General features: G+C 42.0%; 1 protein-coding gene across 1 annotated transcript in view; it reads left to right on the top strand.

Annotated features, from left to right (window-relative positions):
• Window positions 1-10,448, top strand: part of LOC143284665 (uncharacterized) — an 11,389-nt gene extending 941 nt beyond the window's left edge. The window contains exons 2-5 of the mRNA XM_076591580.1: window positions 440-526; window positions 817-1,033; window positions 4,602-5,417; window positions 6,755-10,448. Of these exons, the coding sequence (XP_076447695.1) occupies window positions 877-1,033; window positions 4,602-5,417; window positions 6,755-7,173 (1,392 nt within the window). The 5' untranslated portion in view covers window positions 440-526; window positions 817-876 and the 3' untranslated portion in view covers window positions 7,174-10,448. The remainder of the gene's footprint in view (window positions 1-439; window positions 527-816; window positions 1,034-4,601; window positions 5,418-6,754) is intronic.
• The last annotated feature ends 4,371 nt before the right edge of the window (window positions 10,449-14,819 follow it).

Genomic DNA, 14,819 nt, shown 5'->3' on the forward strand with positions numbered 1-14,819 from the left:
TTGTTGATGGAAACTTGATCTAGAGTTAGGCATACCATAGTTTGATAACTGTATGAGTACGTATGTGTGTACTGAAATAGATAAATGTGTGTGTGTCTAATCACCTTTTGGTGAGTGGACATCAATGACCAAACCAGTGAAAAGAAAGAACCTAGAAGAAGAATTTTACAGTTGTTCTTTAATGTAATATTATAAGCAATGACCTGTCAAGTCTGCAACATCTCTTGATGTGTTGCTGTGGCCCAACCTCAGTCTTTTGGAAATTTCCCTCTGGGAAGGGTCCCAGATTGTGCTTGCATAGCTCAATGTCTAATGTATAATATACATAGAGGGGACAGATAATTCTGTGTTTATGTAATGCAGTTCATAATAAGTATAATGAATGCTGAATACCATTGACTGTTTAAATATTAGTATGAATTTATGATGTGAATGTTAGGTACATGGAGACCGCCAGCCCACAGTTACCTGTCCTTCCTGTAGACGCGTCCACATCCTTCCACCAGGTGGAGCAAGCTCATTACAAGTATGTATCTCTATATATGTCTGTCACTCATGGAACAGTTTCCTTTGCTTTTTGTACCTGAAATGTAAAATAGTCTAGATAGGTATCATTGTGTTGACTTGAACTTGGAAAATATGGAAAGAAAAAAGGCAAACGTCAGTGTCAGAATCCATCAGCTCAGTTGTGACATATTCACCTGTATTGATCAGGTGAAGTGCCACTGCAGTTACTCATCCTTTGGTATTTCAGGCTGTAAAGGGTTGATGAAATGATGGTGAAAAAATAAAGATCACCTGTCTCACACATTTCAGGCAAACTTCTATGTAGACCACAGTGATCCTGTTACCCCTGCAAATCAGCCAGCTCCTGCCATGGTGGTGACTCAACCTTCTGATGACCTTCAGACAAAGGTCAAGGAGCAGGTGAAGGTCATGGAGGCTGTCATGTCACGACTTTCCGAGGAGGAAAAGGAAATAGAGCGTCAAAGGAGAATTGTGGAACTTGACATCCGTCAGCGTTATGAAATAGGTATGAAAGAAGAATGATGATAATAATGAAACATTTTCTATAGTATGGTCATCTAGTATTGTTGCCAACAATGTAAAACATTCTTGCAGTCTTTTTTGGTGTTTTTAAGCAAACAGTTATTAGTAGCTTAGCCAATTTCAACACTACACAACAATTTTTTTTTTTTTTTTAAATTATTCTTCTTTTTTATGTACATATAATATTGAGGGAGAGTAAAGAGAGAGAGGGCTAGTGAGTTGATATTCTTAAGTAGTTGTAACCCATTTGTAAAGTTATGAAAATATACACTCATGTGTGTATATGAAGAAAGAGAGAGAGAGAGAACTTGCAGTGTTGTGAGGCAGTTTTATCCAGAAGCATTTATCAATGCCTTGAAACAGATAAATTTACATTGATCTACCATCAGCAATATAAAGGAATGAAGACTTGCCCCATTTGTCAAAAGCATGAGATGGGTATTTGGAACTTTATGGATTGTAATATATTCACTTCTCCTCACCTTACCTACTCTTGTTGCCCATGCCTGAGAGTGAGTTGACATAGGCCACCAACAGGTGTTCTTCAGCCATCCTGGTCCAATGCCATTAGCTATAGCTGTTCCTAGGTGCAGCCTTTCCTCTTCCTATCTACCTCCATGTTGCAGCACCACATATTTCTTGAACATCCTTTATTTTTCCTTTTTTTTCACTTGTGGGTTCTAGGCGAGGGCTTGTCTTCTCATGCTGGATGCTGGCTTGCAAAGCGTATGGCTGATCCATATCCAGTGTCTTTGGAGAATCTCTTCTTGTTGGGCCAGATTGTCAGCAAGGTCAAGGCAGTCTAGCTGTGTCCACAATGTTCACTAGATACCATTTCACTTCTGGGTTATGGAGGTCTTCATAATCCAGTCTATTGCAAGTATGAACAGGAATGATGACAGCAAACATGGAATAAATTACATTTAGGTATTTCAAGGCAGAAACAGTCCGGTTGAAGTCAAACAAGAAGCAAGATCAGCATTATGAGACAAGGTGTGATTTAAGTTGATGAACTGAGCTACACTTTTTAGCTGGGCATGCATGTTCTGCATCAGAGATAAGTTATTATGTGGCTGACAACAGTATGAAGTCAGAAGAACTGATTTATTACAGGGCTTCTGTGATCAGAAATTGTGTGAGCCGCAAATCAATTAGTGTCAGTAGATATTATGATTATGATGTGTATTGTCACTGATACAGTTTCAGTTTCACTTTCTCAAGGAGGCGTCACTGCGTTTGGACAAATCCATACACGCTACACCACATCTGTTGAGCAGATGCCTGACCAGCAGCATAACCCAACGCGCTTAGTCAGGCCTTGAGTGCATGCTTACATATTTGTGTACCTATGAAAGTGGATTTCATTTTACGTAATTTCGCCAGAGGACAACACTCTCGTTGTCATGGGTTCTTTTTCAGTGCGCCAAGTGCGTGCTGCACACGGGACCTCGGTTTATCGTCTCATCCAAAAGACTAGACGCTCAGTTTGATTTTCCAGTCAAACTTAGGAGAAAGGGCGAGAGCGGGATTCGAACCCACACCCTCACGGACTCTCTGTATTGGCAGCTGAGCGTCTTAACCATTCTGCCACCTTCCCCCAAAGTAAGAAGCCACTACCATCTTTGGGACAAGCACTCAGTGAGGGGATAAATGTGCTTCTTGGCAGATATGAGCAACAAGAGTTGAACAATATCATAAAATTGTATTGCATTACTCTTTTTGTCACAACAGATTTTTCTGTGTGAAATTCGGGCTGCTTTTCCCAGGGACAACTTGTCGCTACACTGACAGTGCCACCCTTTTTGTTGTATTTTTTTCTGCCTGCAATTTTATTTGTTTTCCTATCGAAGTGGGTGGTCAGATTGGTAGATGATTGAGGAATATTTTTTAAAACTAATTGTCAAAGATGGAAATGTGTACTCAAGAGTGGTAGAATGTTGAGAAGTACATAAAGAAAAGTTATCATCAAAGACTGTATGAGATGTTTCGAAACATTTGATGAAAACATTGCTGTCAAGTTAAGGGTTCTTGGCTTCATAAACCAAGCAACATTTAACTTTTCTGCCAGTGGTGTCTAGAATTTGTTCTGTTTTTATTCAACAGCAGAACAAGCGGTGAGTGTTTGGAATGGGGATACACATTCATTAGCAGAACAAAAGGCGATTGTTAGGAATGGGGATATACATTCATCAGCAGAATTAGCAGAACAAAAGGCGATTGTTAGGAATGGGGATATACATTCATCAGCAGAACAAAAGCAAAACTGGGAAATAGGGATATGCATTCATCGCAGGTAAAGGGGACATGCACTAGGTAATGTTATGTTTAGGCAAAACAAATGGACACAAAAATGCTTTGTACATTGCAGACCTGTGCAAGAATGATGAAAGTTGTTTGGTGTGTATTGATTTTATCAATAGGTACAATATACAGACTTGTTTTCTATGTTCTGCAGCAGTCAGTTATAAAATGATAACAACTTTTGTTTGAACATTGAATAAGCATTTGAAAATAACTACAGATCAAACTATTCTAGAGCAGTTCATCTGTTGTACTCTATGAAAAAAAGAACATGTTTATGTTATTCTTGTGAAAGATGATATATAAAAGTTGTGTACAAAAGATGTATAAAAGGAATGATGCAATGAATGCAGAAATTACCCGGAAAAGGATTTTCACAGTGATCCATGATATTCAAGAAATGCATTGAAGTGGTTTTAGATCAGATGAATACAAAACTAAACTGGCCACAAGTATTGTTATGTCATTCAGGGGAGTCAAAATGATCACAGGTGTTCTTCAGTTTGTCAAAATCAGATCGAGAGGAACGCCACAGAACAAATATTTTGGAGATATATGCATGTGACTGTCATTTATAAGCAGTTTGAACAATTGATTAACAATCATGTAAAAAAACAACAACAAAACTGCCCCCCACCTCCCCACCCGCAGCACACACACACACACACACACACACACACACACACATTAAATATCAGCTGCACAAAATCAGAACTACAAAAGCAGTAAATGATTTCTGACATTGAATTCCATTTAGCCCAAACACACACATACACACTTATGCATGTGTGCGGAACATGACCCTCCACACACACATTACACACATGTCAGGATTCAAAATGTCTAGATGGAAAAAAACAAGAAGGTGGTATCACATCTCAGAGTAAGACCAAAAGACATAAAATTCACAATTTTAAAACATGGCTTTAATGAGAAATATACACATGACAGGAGAGATTTGACAGAAATAACAACAATACAATATTATTGTACAACTGAATCTCTCTCTCCCTCTCTCTCTCTCTCTCTCTCTCTCTCTCTCTCTCTCTCTCTCTCTCACTCTCCCTCCCTCACATTCTCTTTCCCTACATCTCTCTCTTTTCACTCTCCAATCCATCCATGTGTGTGTGCATGTGTGTGTGTGTGCGTGCATCTTTCATGTGAAATGAATTTTTTAAAAGATGAAACATATTTGCTTTTTAAGTACCTAGGAATATCAATGCCTCTATGGCTTTCTTTTGTTTGTTCAGGATTACGTATGCTGGACGAATGCCGTGACCAGAGTCTGACCACCATGGAAGAGGCCACAGGGCAGCTGACGGACAAACTCCAGGCTGATCGCATTTCTGCTCACAGTCTCCTCAAACCGCTTCAAGACCTGGCCAGAAAGGGAGCCAGCGGACAAGACTCCAGCGACTCCGTCTCCGACACCCCCTCTGCCTTGCTCAGTGACCCTGTCCTTCGCCACTTCCGCCAGCTGTCGACTGCCAGCCAGCGACCACCACCCCCTCTCTTCCTCCACAGCTACTCCGACAACATGGCCGACATAACTGACAGCTTCCGTCAGTTTCTGGGCACGGTGGTTCCCTCTGGTGGCTCCGCCAACCCACAGTTATCTGGCAGCAGCGTTGGCTGGAAGAAGAGGTCCAGTGATCAGGGGGCCGGAGGCACTGCTGGAGACGGTGATCCCAAGCTGAGCCAGCAGCATCGGGAGCTTAGATCATTGCAGGTGCTGATGAATCAAATGCAGACAGATCTTGACCATCTGAGGAAAGAGTTCACAGGGATGAAGCAAAGCGTCACCGATGACATGGCGGCAATGAAGAACAAAATGCCTGTTGCGAGGGATGCCACAGATAGTCAACAGACGGAGCTGGCCAGAGTGATGGCAGAGATGGACAGTCTCCGCAGAGATGTCACTGCTGTTCAGAGTGATGTGGCAAGCACTGCTGCAGACGTTGAAATTGTTCAGAGAGAAACAACAGACATCCAGAAGGATGCCAGCAAAAAACAGCAGTCCCTTGACCAGATCGACACAGTGATCAAAATGCTGCAGTCTCAGATGAGTAAGAAATCTGTTCATCTTGAATATGTCAGATTATTTTACTGCTTTTTGTTATTGTCTTCTTTTTTTTTATAGTGCATCACAACTGGAAAAGTCATGCATGTATGTACAGTCTGCCTACTGTAGGGAGACGAGGTGGTGAAGGTGTTGTTGTGTCATGTACCTATGTAGACACGTACCACGCTCATGTCCAATTCTCCATTCAATTCTTTATTCATTTTTTATACCAAAAATGAAACAACAAAAAACAAAACAAAAAAAAACAACAAAAACAAAAAAACCAAGATAAAAAAACCTCTTAATTGGTTGTAGACATTCCCAGACATTATTCAACTTGGGTCCCTGATAGCTCTGAGGTATGAGCCAAGTGGTCGAAGGGAGATAACCTAGCCCTTCCACTCAGTTCAACACAGTAACAAACATTCCTGCTGCATATGAGAGGCCAATTTATTGTCCTCTCACACTACTAGAATGTGAACAGCATTTTCTCTTAAATCACTGGATCAAGACAGATTTGACAAAAAGATTTCCAACAGGGATTGGAATGGTGAAGTGAAAATGCAAACATCCGCACGCATTTGCACATACATACACTCTTTTACACATGCATGTGTAGATGTGGTTAGTTATACATTTGCGGGGGTGCATATATTTGTAGACACCACCACCACTATCATTATCACGGCCATCATCTGTTGTAGTCAGATTTTATGTTCTATGCTTATGTGTGTACATTACTCACAATCCTTCACATGACCTCATATCTGTATGCAGAAAATTAAAGTTGAAAGAAAGAACATAGAAGACGAATGTTTGTATTCATGTATTCCTCAAGGTTAGTAGGTTTTAACACATGTGCGTTATGATATGTGTTATGTCGGAAAATGTATGTATACATAATGATATGTGTTATGTCGGAAAATGTATGTATACATACTGTTCGTGTATAATGTCACGTTTTGTGAAGGATGAGTATGAAGATAGGGGTTAGGGGGAGGAGTGACTCTTCATGGAGATGAATAAGAAGAGTGACTTCAATATTTTTGCATCAGTAGCTTTTTTTCTTGGGAGAGGGGGTTTAGTGTTCAATAGTCTTAAAAAAAACCCAACTAGGTAACGTTTAAAGACAGTGATTTGTATTTGGATACATTGATTTCATTATTATAAAAGAATGGTAAAGGACATCAGCAGTTCTTAAACACACACACACACACACACACACACACACACACACACACAATTTTTTGGGGGGGCAGCTTAATAATAGAAAACAGAATGACATAGCGAAAACTGACAGGAGAATATCAGCAGTTCACACAGGTGAATGTTCTGTTCCAGATGCAATGAAGACGCCCGTCTTCTTCAACACTCAGTTAACTGAAGACACAGACCTCTCCAAATCTGAAATAGTGAAGCTGAAAAAGGTGGTAAGCCAAACAGGAAGAGGATACAACGCCACCACCGGCATCTTCACCGCTCCGCTGTCTGGAACTTACCTCTTCGTAGCCACAGCCAGGGCTGACCTGAACAGTGATGACTTGACGGCGGTTTATGCAATGTTTTACATCGTTGCAGGTGGAGAGAAGGTGGCGGCCTCCTGGAGCAAAGGACCAACGTCCTGTACTGCCCATGCTGTGGTCAAACTGCAGGCTGGTGACCGCGCATACTTGCAAACGTTTGAGGACAGAAACCTTTACACTTTTCGTGGGGAAGGTCACACCTCATTCTCTGGTGTGCTGCTTCACACACATGTGTAACCATCCTTCTTATCTACATATTGGGTTTTTGATTTTGTTGTCTTGCTAGGCATATGTTACGCACTAACAGAGGTGTCATGATCCTGGTGGTATGAGTTGTGCACAGTGAGATTTGCAGACTGTATTGTACACATATTGCCAAAGTAATGTTTCTGTTTGGAAAGTGCAGTGTGACTAATGAAGTTGCCGATTACCATGGTAACATTTGTGTTCTTGACGTACCACAGTGAGATTCACTTGTTACATGTCACCATTGTTACAGTCAGTCCAATGAAAACACATTATCATGTAATTTTTGTGTTCTTTTCAACACAGTAGCAGTGGCAGGTTCTTCACTAGCGTTATGTTGCTGCTTTTTTTTTGCTTTTTTTTTTGTTTTGTTTTTTTGTTTTTTGTTTGTTGTTGTAATCTGTGGAAAAAGAAATGCATTTTGATGAGACAGATGTCAAGACTCATTTTCCAGATTTTGGCCAGCTGGTCACTTGCTCAATACCACTATATAAGAAACCAGTTGTGTATCTATTCTGTTTCAAAGAACCTTGTTTATCATGATGCACTGGATGCACGGTGTCACAGCATGTGTGTGCATGTGTGTGCCTTAATGTTGAATTGTTTTCTTATTTGTTTGTTTTGTTAATTTGGGGGCTTGTTGGGTGGGTTTGTTTGGTTGTTTTTTTAAAATATTTTTTTGTTAATTTTGGGAGTTGTTTTTCTTTTGTTTGTTTGTTTTTAATCATATAAGTCATACTTGAAAATGTGCTCTTCAATGCTCAGTTAACTGAAGACACACACGTCTCAAAATCTTTTGTTTGGTAATCTGTGGAAAAAGAGGTGTAGTTTCATGAGACAGATGTCAAGATTGGGAACAAGGACACAAATCATTTTCCAGGTTTTAGCCAGCTGGTCACTTGCACCCCTGTACATACCAAACATAAACTGTGTGTTTTCTTTTGACAACAAGCCAGTATGATAACTATACAACTCAGTCACATCGACATGGTGAATAAATCATTGTATTGCTCAATACTATATAAGAAACTAGTTGTGTATCTGTTCCGTGTCAATGAGCATTGCTAAAAAGTGATGCACTGGATGAGTTGTGAAGCCATGGTGTCACAGTATGTCTTGGCATGTGTGTGCCTAAATGTTAATTTGTTTTATTATTTGTTTGTTGTTGTTTTTTTCAGGGTTGTTAGGATTTTTGTTGTTGTTATTTTAGGGGTTGTTGGGTGTTTTTGTTGGGTTTTTTTTTTTGTTTTTTTGTTTTTTTGATGATGTATATAAATCATACAAGGAAAATGTGGGACAGGGAAAGTGTTCACAACTGATCATTGATTACAGCTGATTCATATTACTTCACAACTAATCAAAATGCATGAGATAATTATGCCTGTGGATAGCAGTCCACACCATACAGTGTTTCTTTTTTCTGCCCACTCTATGTACCATTTCAGGGTCCCATCTCTACACTGTTGTTTTACATTAAGTAATTATGTGTATGTTTATTTTTGGTGTATGCATGCATACTCATACATGTGTGTCTCTGTATGTTTGTGTGTGCGTGCATGAGATTGTGTGGGTGCGTGTGTGTTTGTGTTTGAGCAGGGTTGTGTTAATGATGTGTATTGTGGATATGCTTAATCATGTGTGTACCTTTTAGACATGATGCAGTCTTTTACATAATCATATTGTTAACTTTTTTAAGTTTTTATCTCGACCTTGTTTTACTTTTGCAGTTGTGTGTAGGGGGTTGTTTTTGTTATGCATACTCATGCATTGTGTGTGTCTGTATGTTTTTGTGTATGTGTGTGCATGTGTATTTATGTGTGGGTTTGTTCACATCTAGCAGGGTTGTGTTGATGCTGTCCGTGTGAATATGTTTGAAAAAATGCATTCCTTTTAGACTTGTAAGAGACAGTGTTAAGTTATCTTAAAGTTCTTATCTCATAGAGACAGTGTTAAGTTATCTTTTAGTTCTTATCTCATAGAGACAGTGTTAAGTTATCTTTAAGTTCTTTATCTCATAGAGACAGTGTTAAGTTATCTTTAAGTTCTTATCTCATAGAGACAGTGTTAAGTTATCTTTAAGTTCTTATCTCATAGAGACAGTGTTAAGTTATCTTTAAGTTCTTATCTCATAGAGACAGTGTTATGTTATCTTAAAGTTGTTATCTTTAAGTTCTTATCTCATAGAGACAGTGTTATGTTATCTTTAACTTCTTATCTCATAGAGACAGTGTTAAGTTATCTTTAATTTCTTATCTCAACATGGTTGTTTTATATAAAATAATGGGTGCCTCCCACCCCCTCTGAATCTCTACTCACTTATTCTTGCCTCCTTTTACTGATGAATACTCACAATCTTCTTAAGCTCTTCTGTTACCTCCACTGTCATTTCCAGCTCACACATCCCCTTAAAACAGACCAAAATATGGTCTGAAACATTGGACACCTTTTATCAAAAGTGAATTTTATTTTACAACCCACAGTTTCTTATATATACTTTCTCCATTTGGTGTGGTTTTTTTTGGGTTGTTGGGGTGTGTGTTTTTTTTTTTGTTTTTGTTTTTATAGACTCAACAGTCATTCTACATTTTATGGTCTCATAAAGTAATTATGTCGGTACACTTATTTCAGTTTTGCATACTTCCATATTAGTGAGGATTTTTCAGTGTGTTGCATTTGAGTGGAGTTACAGCTTCAGGGCTAACATTGTGAGTCTCGTGCTGTGATTGCCCACACCTGCGCACACTAGAACGTGTCAGGTCTGATCACCCCGGAGTGCCGCCGCAGCTAAAGATGTTATTCACATGGAATTAACGGGGCAGTGAACATCAGATAGAGAGAGAGAGACTTGGGAGTAGGAGAAGAGAGAGAAAGAAGTGGGGTTGGTTGTGAAACAGAGACAGAGATACTTTATTTGAGTCTCTGCAGTGTGATAGAGTGAGAGAGAGATGTTTTTGTTTTACGTTTTACGAGTAGGACAGGGGATGGAAAGGAGAGTAGGATGAGGGAGATGGGGTGAGACAGTAGGACATGGGGAAATGCAGGAAGGATATTAGGATATGGGGAAGAGTAGGAAAGTACACAGTAGAAGATGGGGGAAAGGGAGAGTAGGACAAGGGGGAGATGGTGGGAGTGAGAGTAGGACAGGTAGGAGATGGTGGGAGTGAGAGTAGGAGAGGGGAGATGGTGGGAGTGAGGGTAGGACGGAGGAGATGGTGGGAGTGAGAGTAGGACAGGGGGGAGATGTTGGGAGTGAGAGCAGGACAGGGGGGGGAGTGAGAGTGGGACAGGGGGGAGATGGTGGGAGTGAGAGTAGGACAGGGGGGAGATGGTGGGACAGTGAGAGTAGGACAGTGGGAAGATGGTGAGACAGAGTAGGACAGTGGGAAGATGGTGGGAGTGAGAGTAGGACAGTGGGAATATGGTGAGACAGTGAGAGTAGGACAGTGGGAAGATGGTGGGAGTGAGAGTAGGACAGGGGGTAGATGGTGAGACAGTGAGAGTAGGACAGTGGGAAGATGGTGGGAGTGAGAGTAGGACAGTGGGAATATGGTGGGGGTCAGAGTAGGACAGTGGGAAGATGGTGGGGGTGAGAGTAGGACAGTGGGAAGATGGTGGGAGTGAGAGTAGGACAGTGGGAATATGGTGGGGGTCAGAGTAGGACAGTGGGAAGATGGTGGGGGTGAGAGTAGGACAGTGGGAAGATGGTGGGAGTGAGAGTAGGACAGTGGGAATATGGTGGGGGTGGGAGTAGGACAAGGGGGAGATGGTGGGAGAGAGAGTAGGACAGTGGGAAGATGGTGGGGGTGAGAGTAGGACAGTGGGAAGATGGTGGGGGTGAGAGTAGGACAGGGGGGAAATGGTGGGAGTGAGAGCAGGACAGTGGGAAGATGGTGGGGGTGAGAGTAGGACAGGGGGTAGATGGTGGGAGTGGGAGTAGGACAGGGGGAGATGGTGGGATTGAGAGTAGGACAGTGGGGAGATGGTGGGAGTGGGAGTAGGACAGGGGGAGATGGTGGGGGTGAGAGTAGGACAGAGGGGCGTTGGTGGGAGTGGGAGTAGGACAAGGGGGAGATGGTGGGATGAGAGGACAGTGGGGAGATGGTGGGAGGAAGAGTAGGATAGGGGAGAGATGGTGGGAGGGAGAGTAGGACAGAGGGGAGATCGTGGGAGTGAGCGTAGGGCAAGGTGGGGTGATTGTGGGAATGAGAGTAGGACAGGGGGGTGATGGTGGGAGGGAGAGTAGGACAGGTAGGACACACACACCTGGAGAGTGGCGAGGGAGTGATGTAGATAGATTTATGTTTATTTGCTCATGTGTGCGTGTCTTTTTAACCCACTGTTTATTAGATATATCATATTCCGTGCATGATAAGACGATATCCTAAAGACTGAACAGAGATTTTGATCTTGATGAGGAATTAGACGGAGAGACAGGAGAGGGGCGGAAATAACTCAGTGGCACTACATGAGTGAAGCTGGATTGAATATATAATCAGTGACTTAAACACACACACACACACACACACACACACACACATATATATATATATATATATATATATATATATGTATGTATGTATGTATGTATACAGAGAGAAAAAAGTACATAGATATATCTCTCCATTCTTCCCTCATCCACTCTCTCTCTCTCTCTCTCTCTCTCTCTCTACACACACACACACACACACACACACACACACACTCCCTGCCCCCCTCACCCCCTCATATCCACCCCTTTCCTACTCTTCGTCCAAGTGCTGTCAATCTGAAATTCGCAAAGCAGATTTTATGCCATTTATTTGTTATAATCTTAATATACTTCTCTGTTTGAAATATTGATTTAAATGAATAAAACCATTTATAGCTATCATTGCTCTCCATTTCACCGTGCCAGTTTTGTTTGTAACATGCTATAAGTCTATCTTTAAATTCCGATACAAAGCTGCTCTCGTGCCCTACTCCTTGGCTCATCCAAACAAGACCGAATCCATGTTCCGTTAGTGTTTTCTTGATGTGGAATACCCAGTTCTGTTTGCCCTTCTCCTCTTGCAGTAACAGCATCTCGGATGCTTGTCTACACAATCGTGATGTTGGCAGTCTTGTTCAGTAGTTTGAGCCAATATTTTATGCATTTTACAATTGATCTAATATGCAATTGGTACCTGCCGGTTTCGTCATTCATTATAGTGTTTGATGAGTGTAATGGGACACCAAAAAAAGCGCTTCGTTGCAAATGTATGTACCTTTTCCATTTGGTTATTTGGCATGAGTCCCCATATTTCCGCTCCATAGTGCAAGGCTGGTTCAATTTTTGTGTCAAAAAGTTTTTAAAAAAAGCTGTGCATCAGTCGAACGCAGTCTCTTAAGTGATTTTATAATTTGGATTACACCTTTTCCCCCTTTTCTATTTGCTTCATCCAACGCTGACATTCCTAAATATTTATATGTATTGGTTACTTTTATTTCCCTATCACCATAGCACTGACTCCCATTTTTCACGAGTCGAAAGATGACCTCCATTGCGGAAAACTATAATATTGGTCTTATCGAGATTTACTGTTAGTTGTAGTCTGTCTGTTTCTTGCTTAAGGGCATTTAATTGATTTTTTAACCCAAAGGGTGTGTCAGACAAGAGAACAACATCATCAGCAAATAGCATTAAGAACAATTCTGTTGCGCCAGGTGTCATTTGTATTCCACTTATGTCTGCCCTTGTTTGCCGGATAACTCCACTGCCAATTCATTGATGAAAAAGGAAAACAGCTGTGGGCTTAACCCCTCTTGGACACTGAAAAAAGTCTGAATAAATACCTTTGTCACGAACACATACAAGTACAGAATCATAAATACTTTTCACAGCCATGTAAAACTTCCCATGTACCCCGCTCTGTCGCAGAGTACTCCACAGGATGTTTTTGTTCACAGAGAGAGAGAGAGAGAGAGCGTTCCCCCGTATATGCACTGTCATGATGACGGAGAGCGTCTAAGTCCGTGTAATACTGTCACGTGTGATGGCCCGTGTAAGTGGAACTGCAATACAAGGCAGTAGCGAGCCCACACAATAGCGGGCCCCAACACACGTCACGCACTGCTGCAGCTCAACTCTGAAGGCGGACGGTTCATGTAAGAAGAGAAGAGAACACATAACACATTGATCATTCCACAACACATCTTTGATCACTGAAGCAGAAAACATATTATATATTACAGTCATAACTGTATAATTACGTGAACGCGGTGTATTTGCTTGTCAGTTTTGGGCCGGATCTTTTTGACAGGGATTAACGAGCCGGGGGAGAATCGACACGCGGGAGTATCAACTCGGGGGAGTATCGACAGGGGGGAGCATCGGGCTGACCCCATTCCAGTATAATTATGCTCACTAAGATTTTCAGTTTCTTGTCGGAACGGACGCGTCACTGACTGGTCGAGGCACGGCCTACACTCCACACTTTCTCACCAGTCAAGAGAGCTCATATCTCAAACTCACTTTTCCAAACCACGACTTAAGGGTTATGTTGACCTTTGGATTGATCAGTCTGGTCAAGAGTGGCATCCCCAAAACCAGCATTGTGAAGACAGTGGACAGTCTTTCGTTGACGGACGAGAAAAGATCCTTCGTCGAATGGTCAAAGGGAAATAACTGATATAATTTACAAATCATCACATTTCTGGATTAAGTACCTTGGATGAGTTCGCGCGCTCGTGTGTGTGTGTGTGTGTGTGTGTGACAAGCAGATAGATGGAGAGACAGGAGGCGGGGGTGAGAGAGAGAGAGAGGGGGGTGGGGGGTCACGCGGTCGGTGGTGGTGGTCCGAGTCGGGGATCGAGGGGGGACTGGAACTCGGCAGTGGAAGGGGTCAGTCGGCCGGACTCAGCGGTATCACTGCATCAAACCAGTCGCACAACGCCGGTTACAGTCACTTGCACGCGCATACGCTTAGTACACGCACATACACACATACGGTGCACACACATAATTAAACACACACACACACACACACACACACACCGTCACACACACACACACACACACACACACACACACCGTCACACACACAAACACACACACACACACCGTGCACACACACACTGGCACACACACACCCAGTGACACACACACACACTCACCGGCACACACACACACACACACACACACACACACACACACACACATCACATCACATCACACTGAGCTAGTCCAATTATCGCTGACCGGACTGGCCGCCAGCTTACAGTACCTTTCCCGTTATACCGTGGCACCGGCAGACCACTGTACCACTCTGAATTTCTGACGTAGAACATCATCATGTACCATTGAAGCAGTGAATACGAACTATAGAAGCTATATCACAAATATTGTCTGTTGTGTGTTATTTCTCATCACAGTGCAGACATCCTGCATGTGTTTCGTATCAGTGTACGCGCGTTTCAACTTGGCTTGACCGTAGTGAAGTTCCCCGGCCATCAGATCAGTCCGGACTAGCAAACTGAGTCAGTCACGGTCACCTTTACTGTGACAGTATTGACAAGCAGTCACTGAACAACAAACAAGTACAATATGTCAGCTTACTGCCTTGTCGAGACAAAGGTACAGGCACATCCAAGCCATTATATATTGTTGCTTGTATATATGA

Source organism: Babylonia areolata, chromosome 8, assembly GCF_041734735.1.
Source record: "Babylonia areolata isolate BAREFJ2019XMU chromosome 8, ASM4173473v1, whole genome shotgun sequence".
NCBI lineage: Eukaryota > Metazoa > Mollusca > Gastropoda > Neogastropoda > Buccinidae > Babylonia > Babylonia areolata.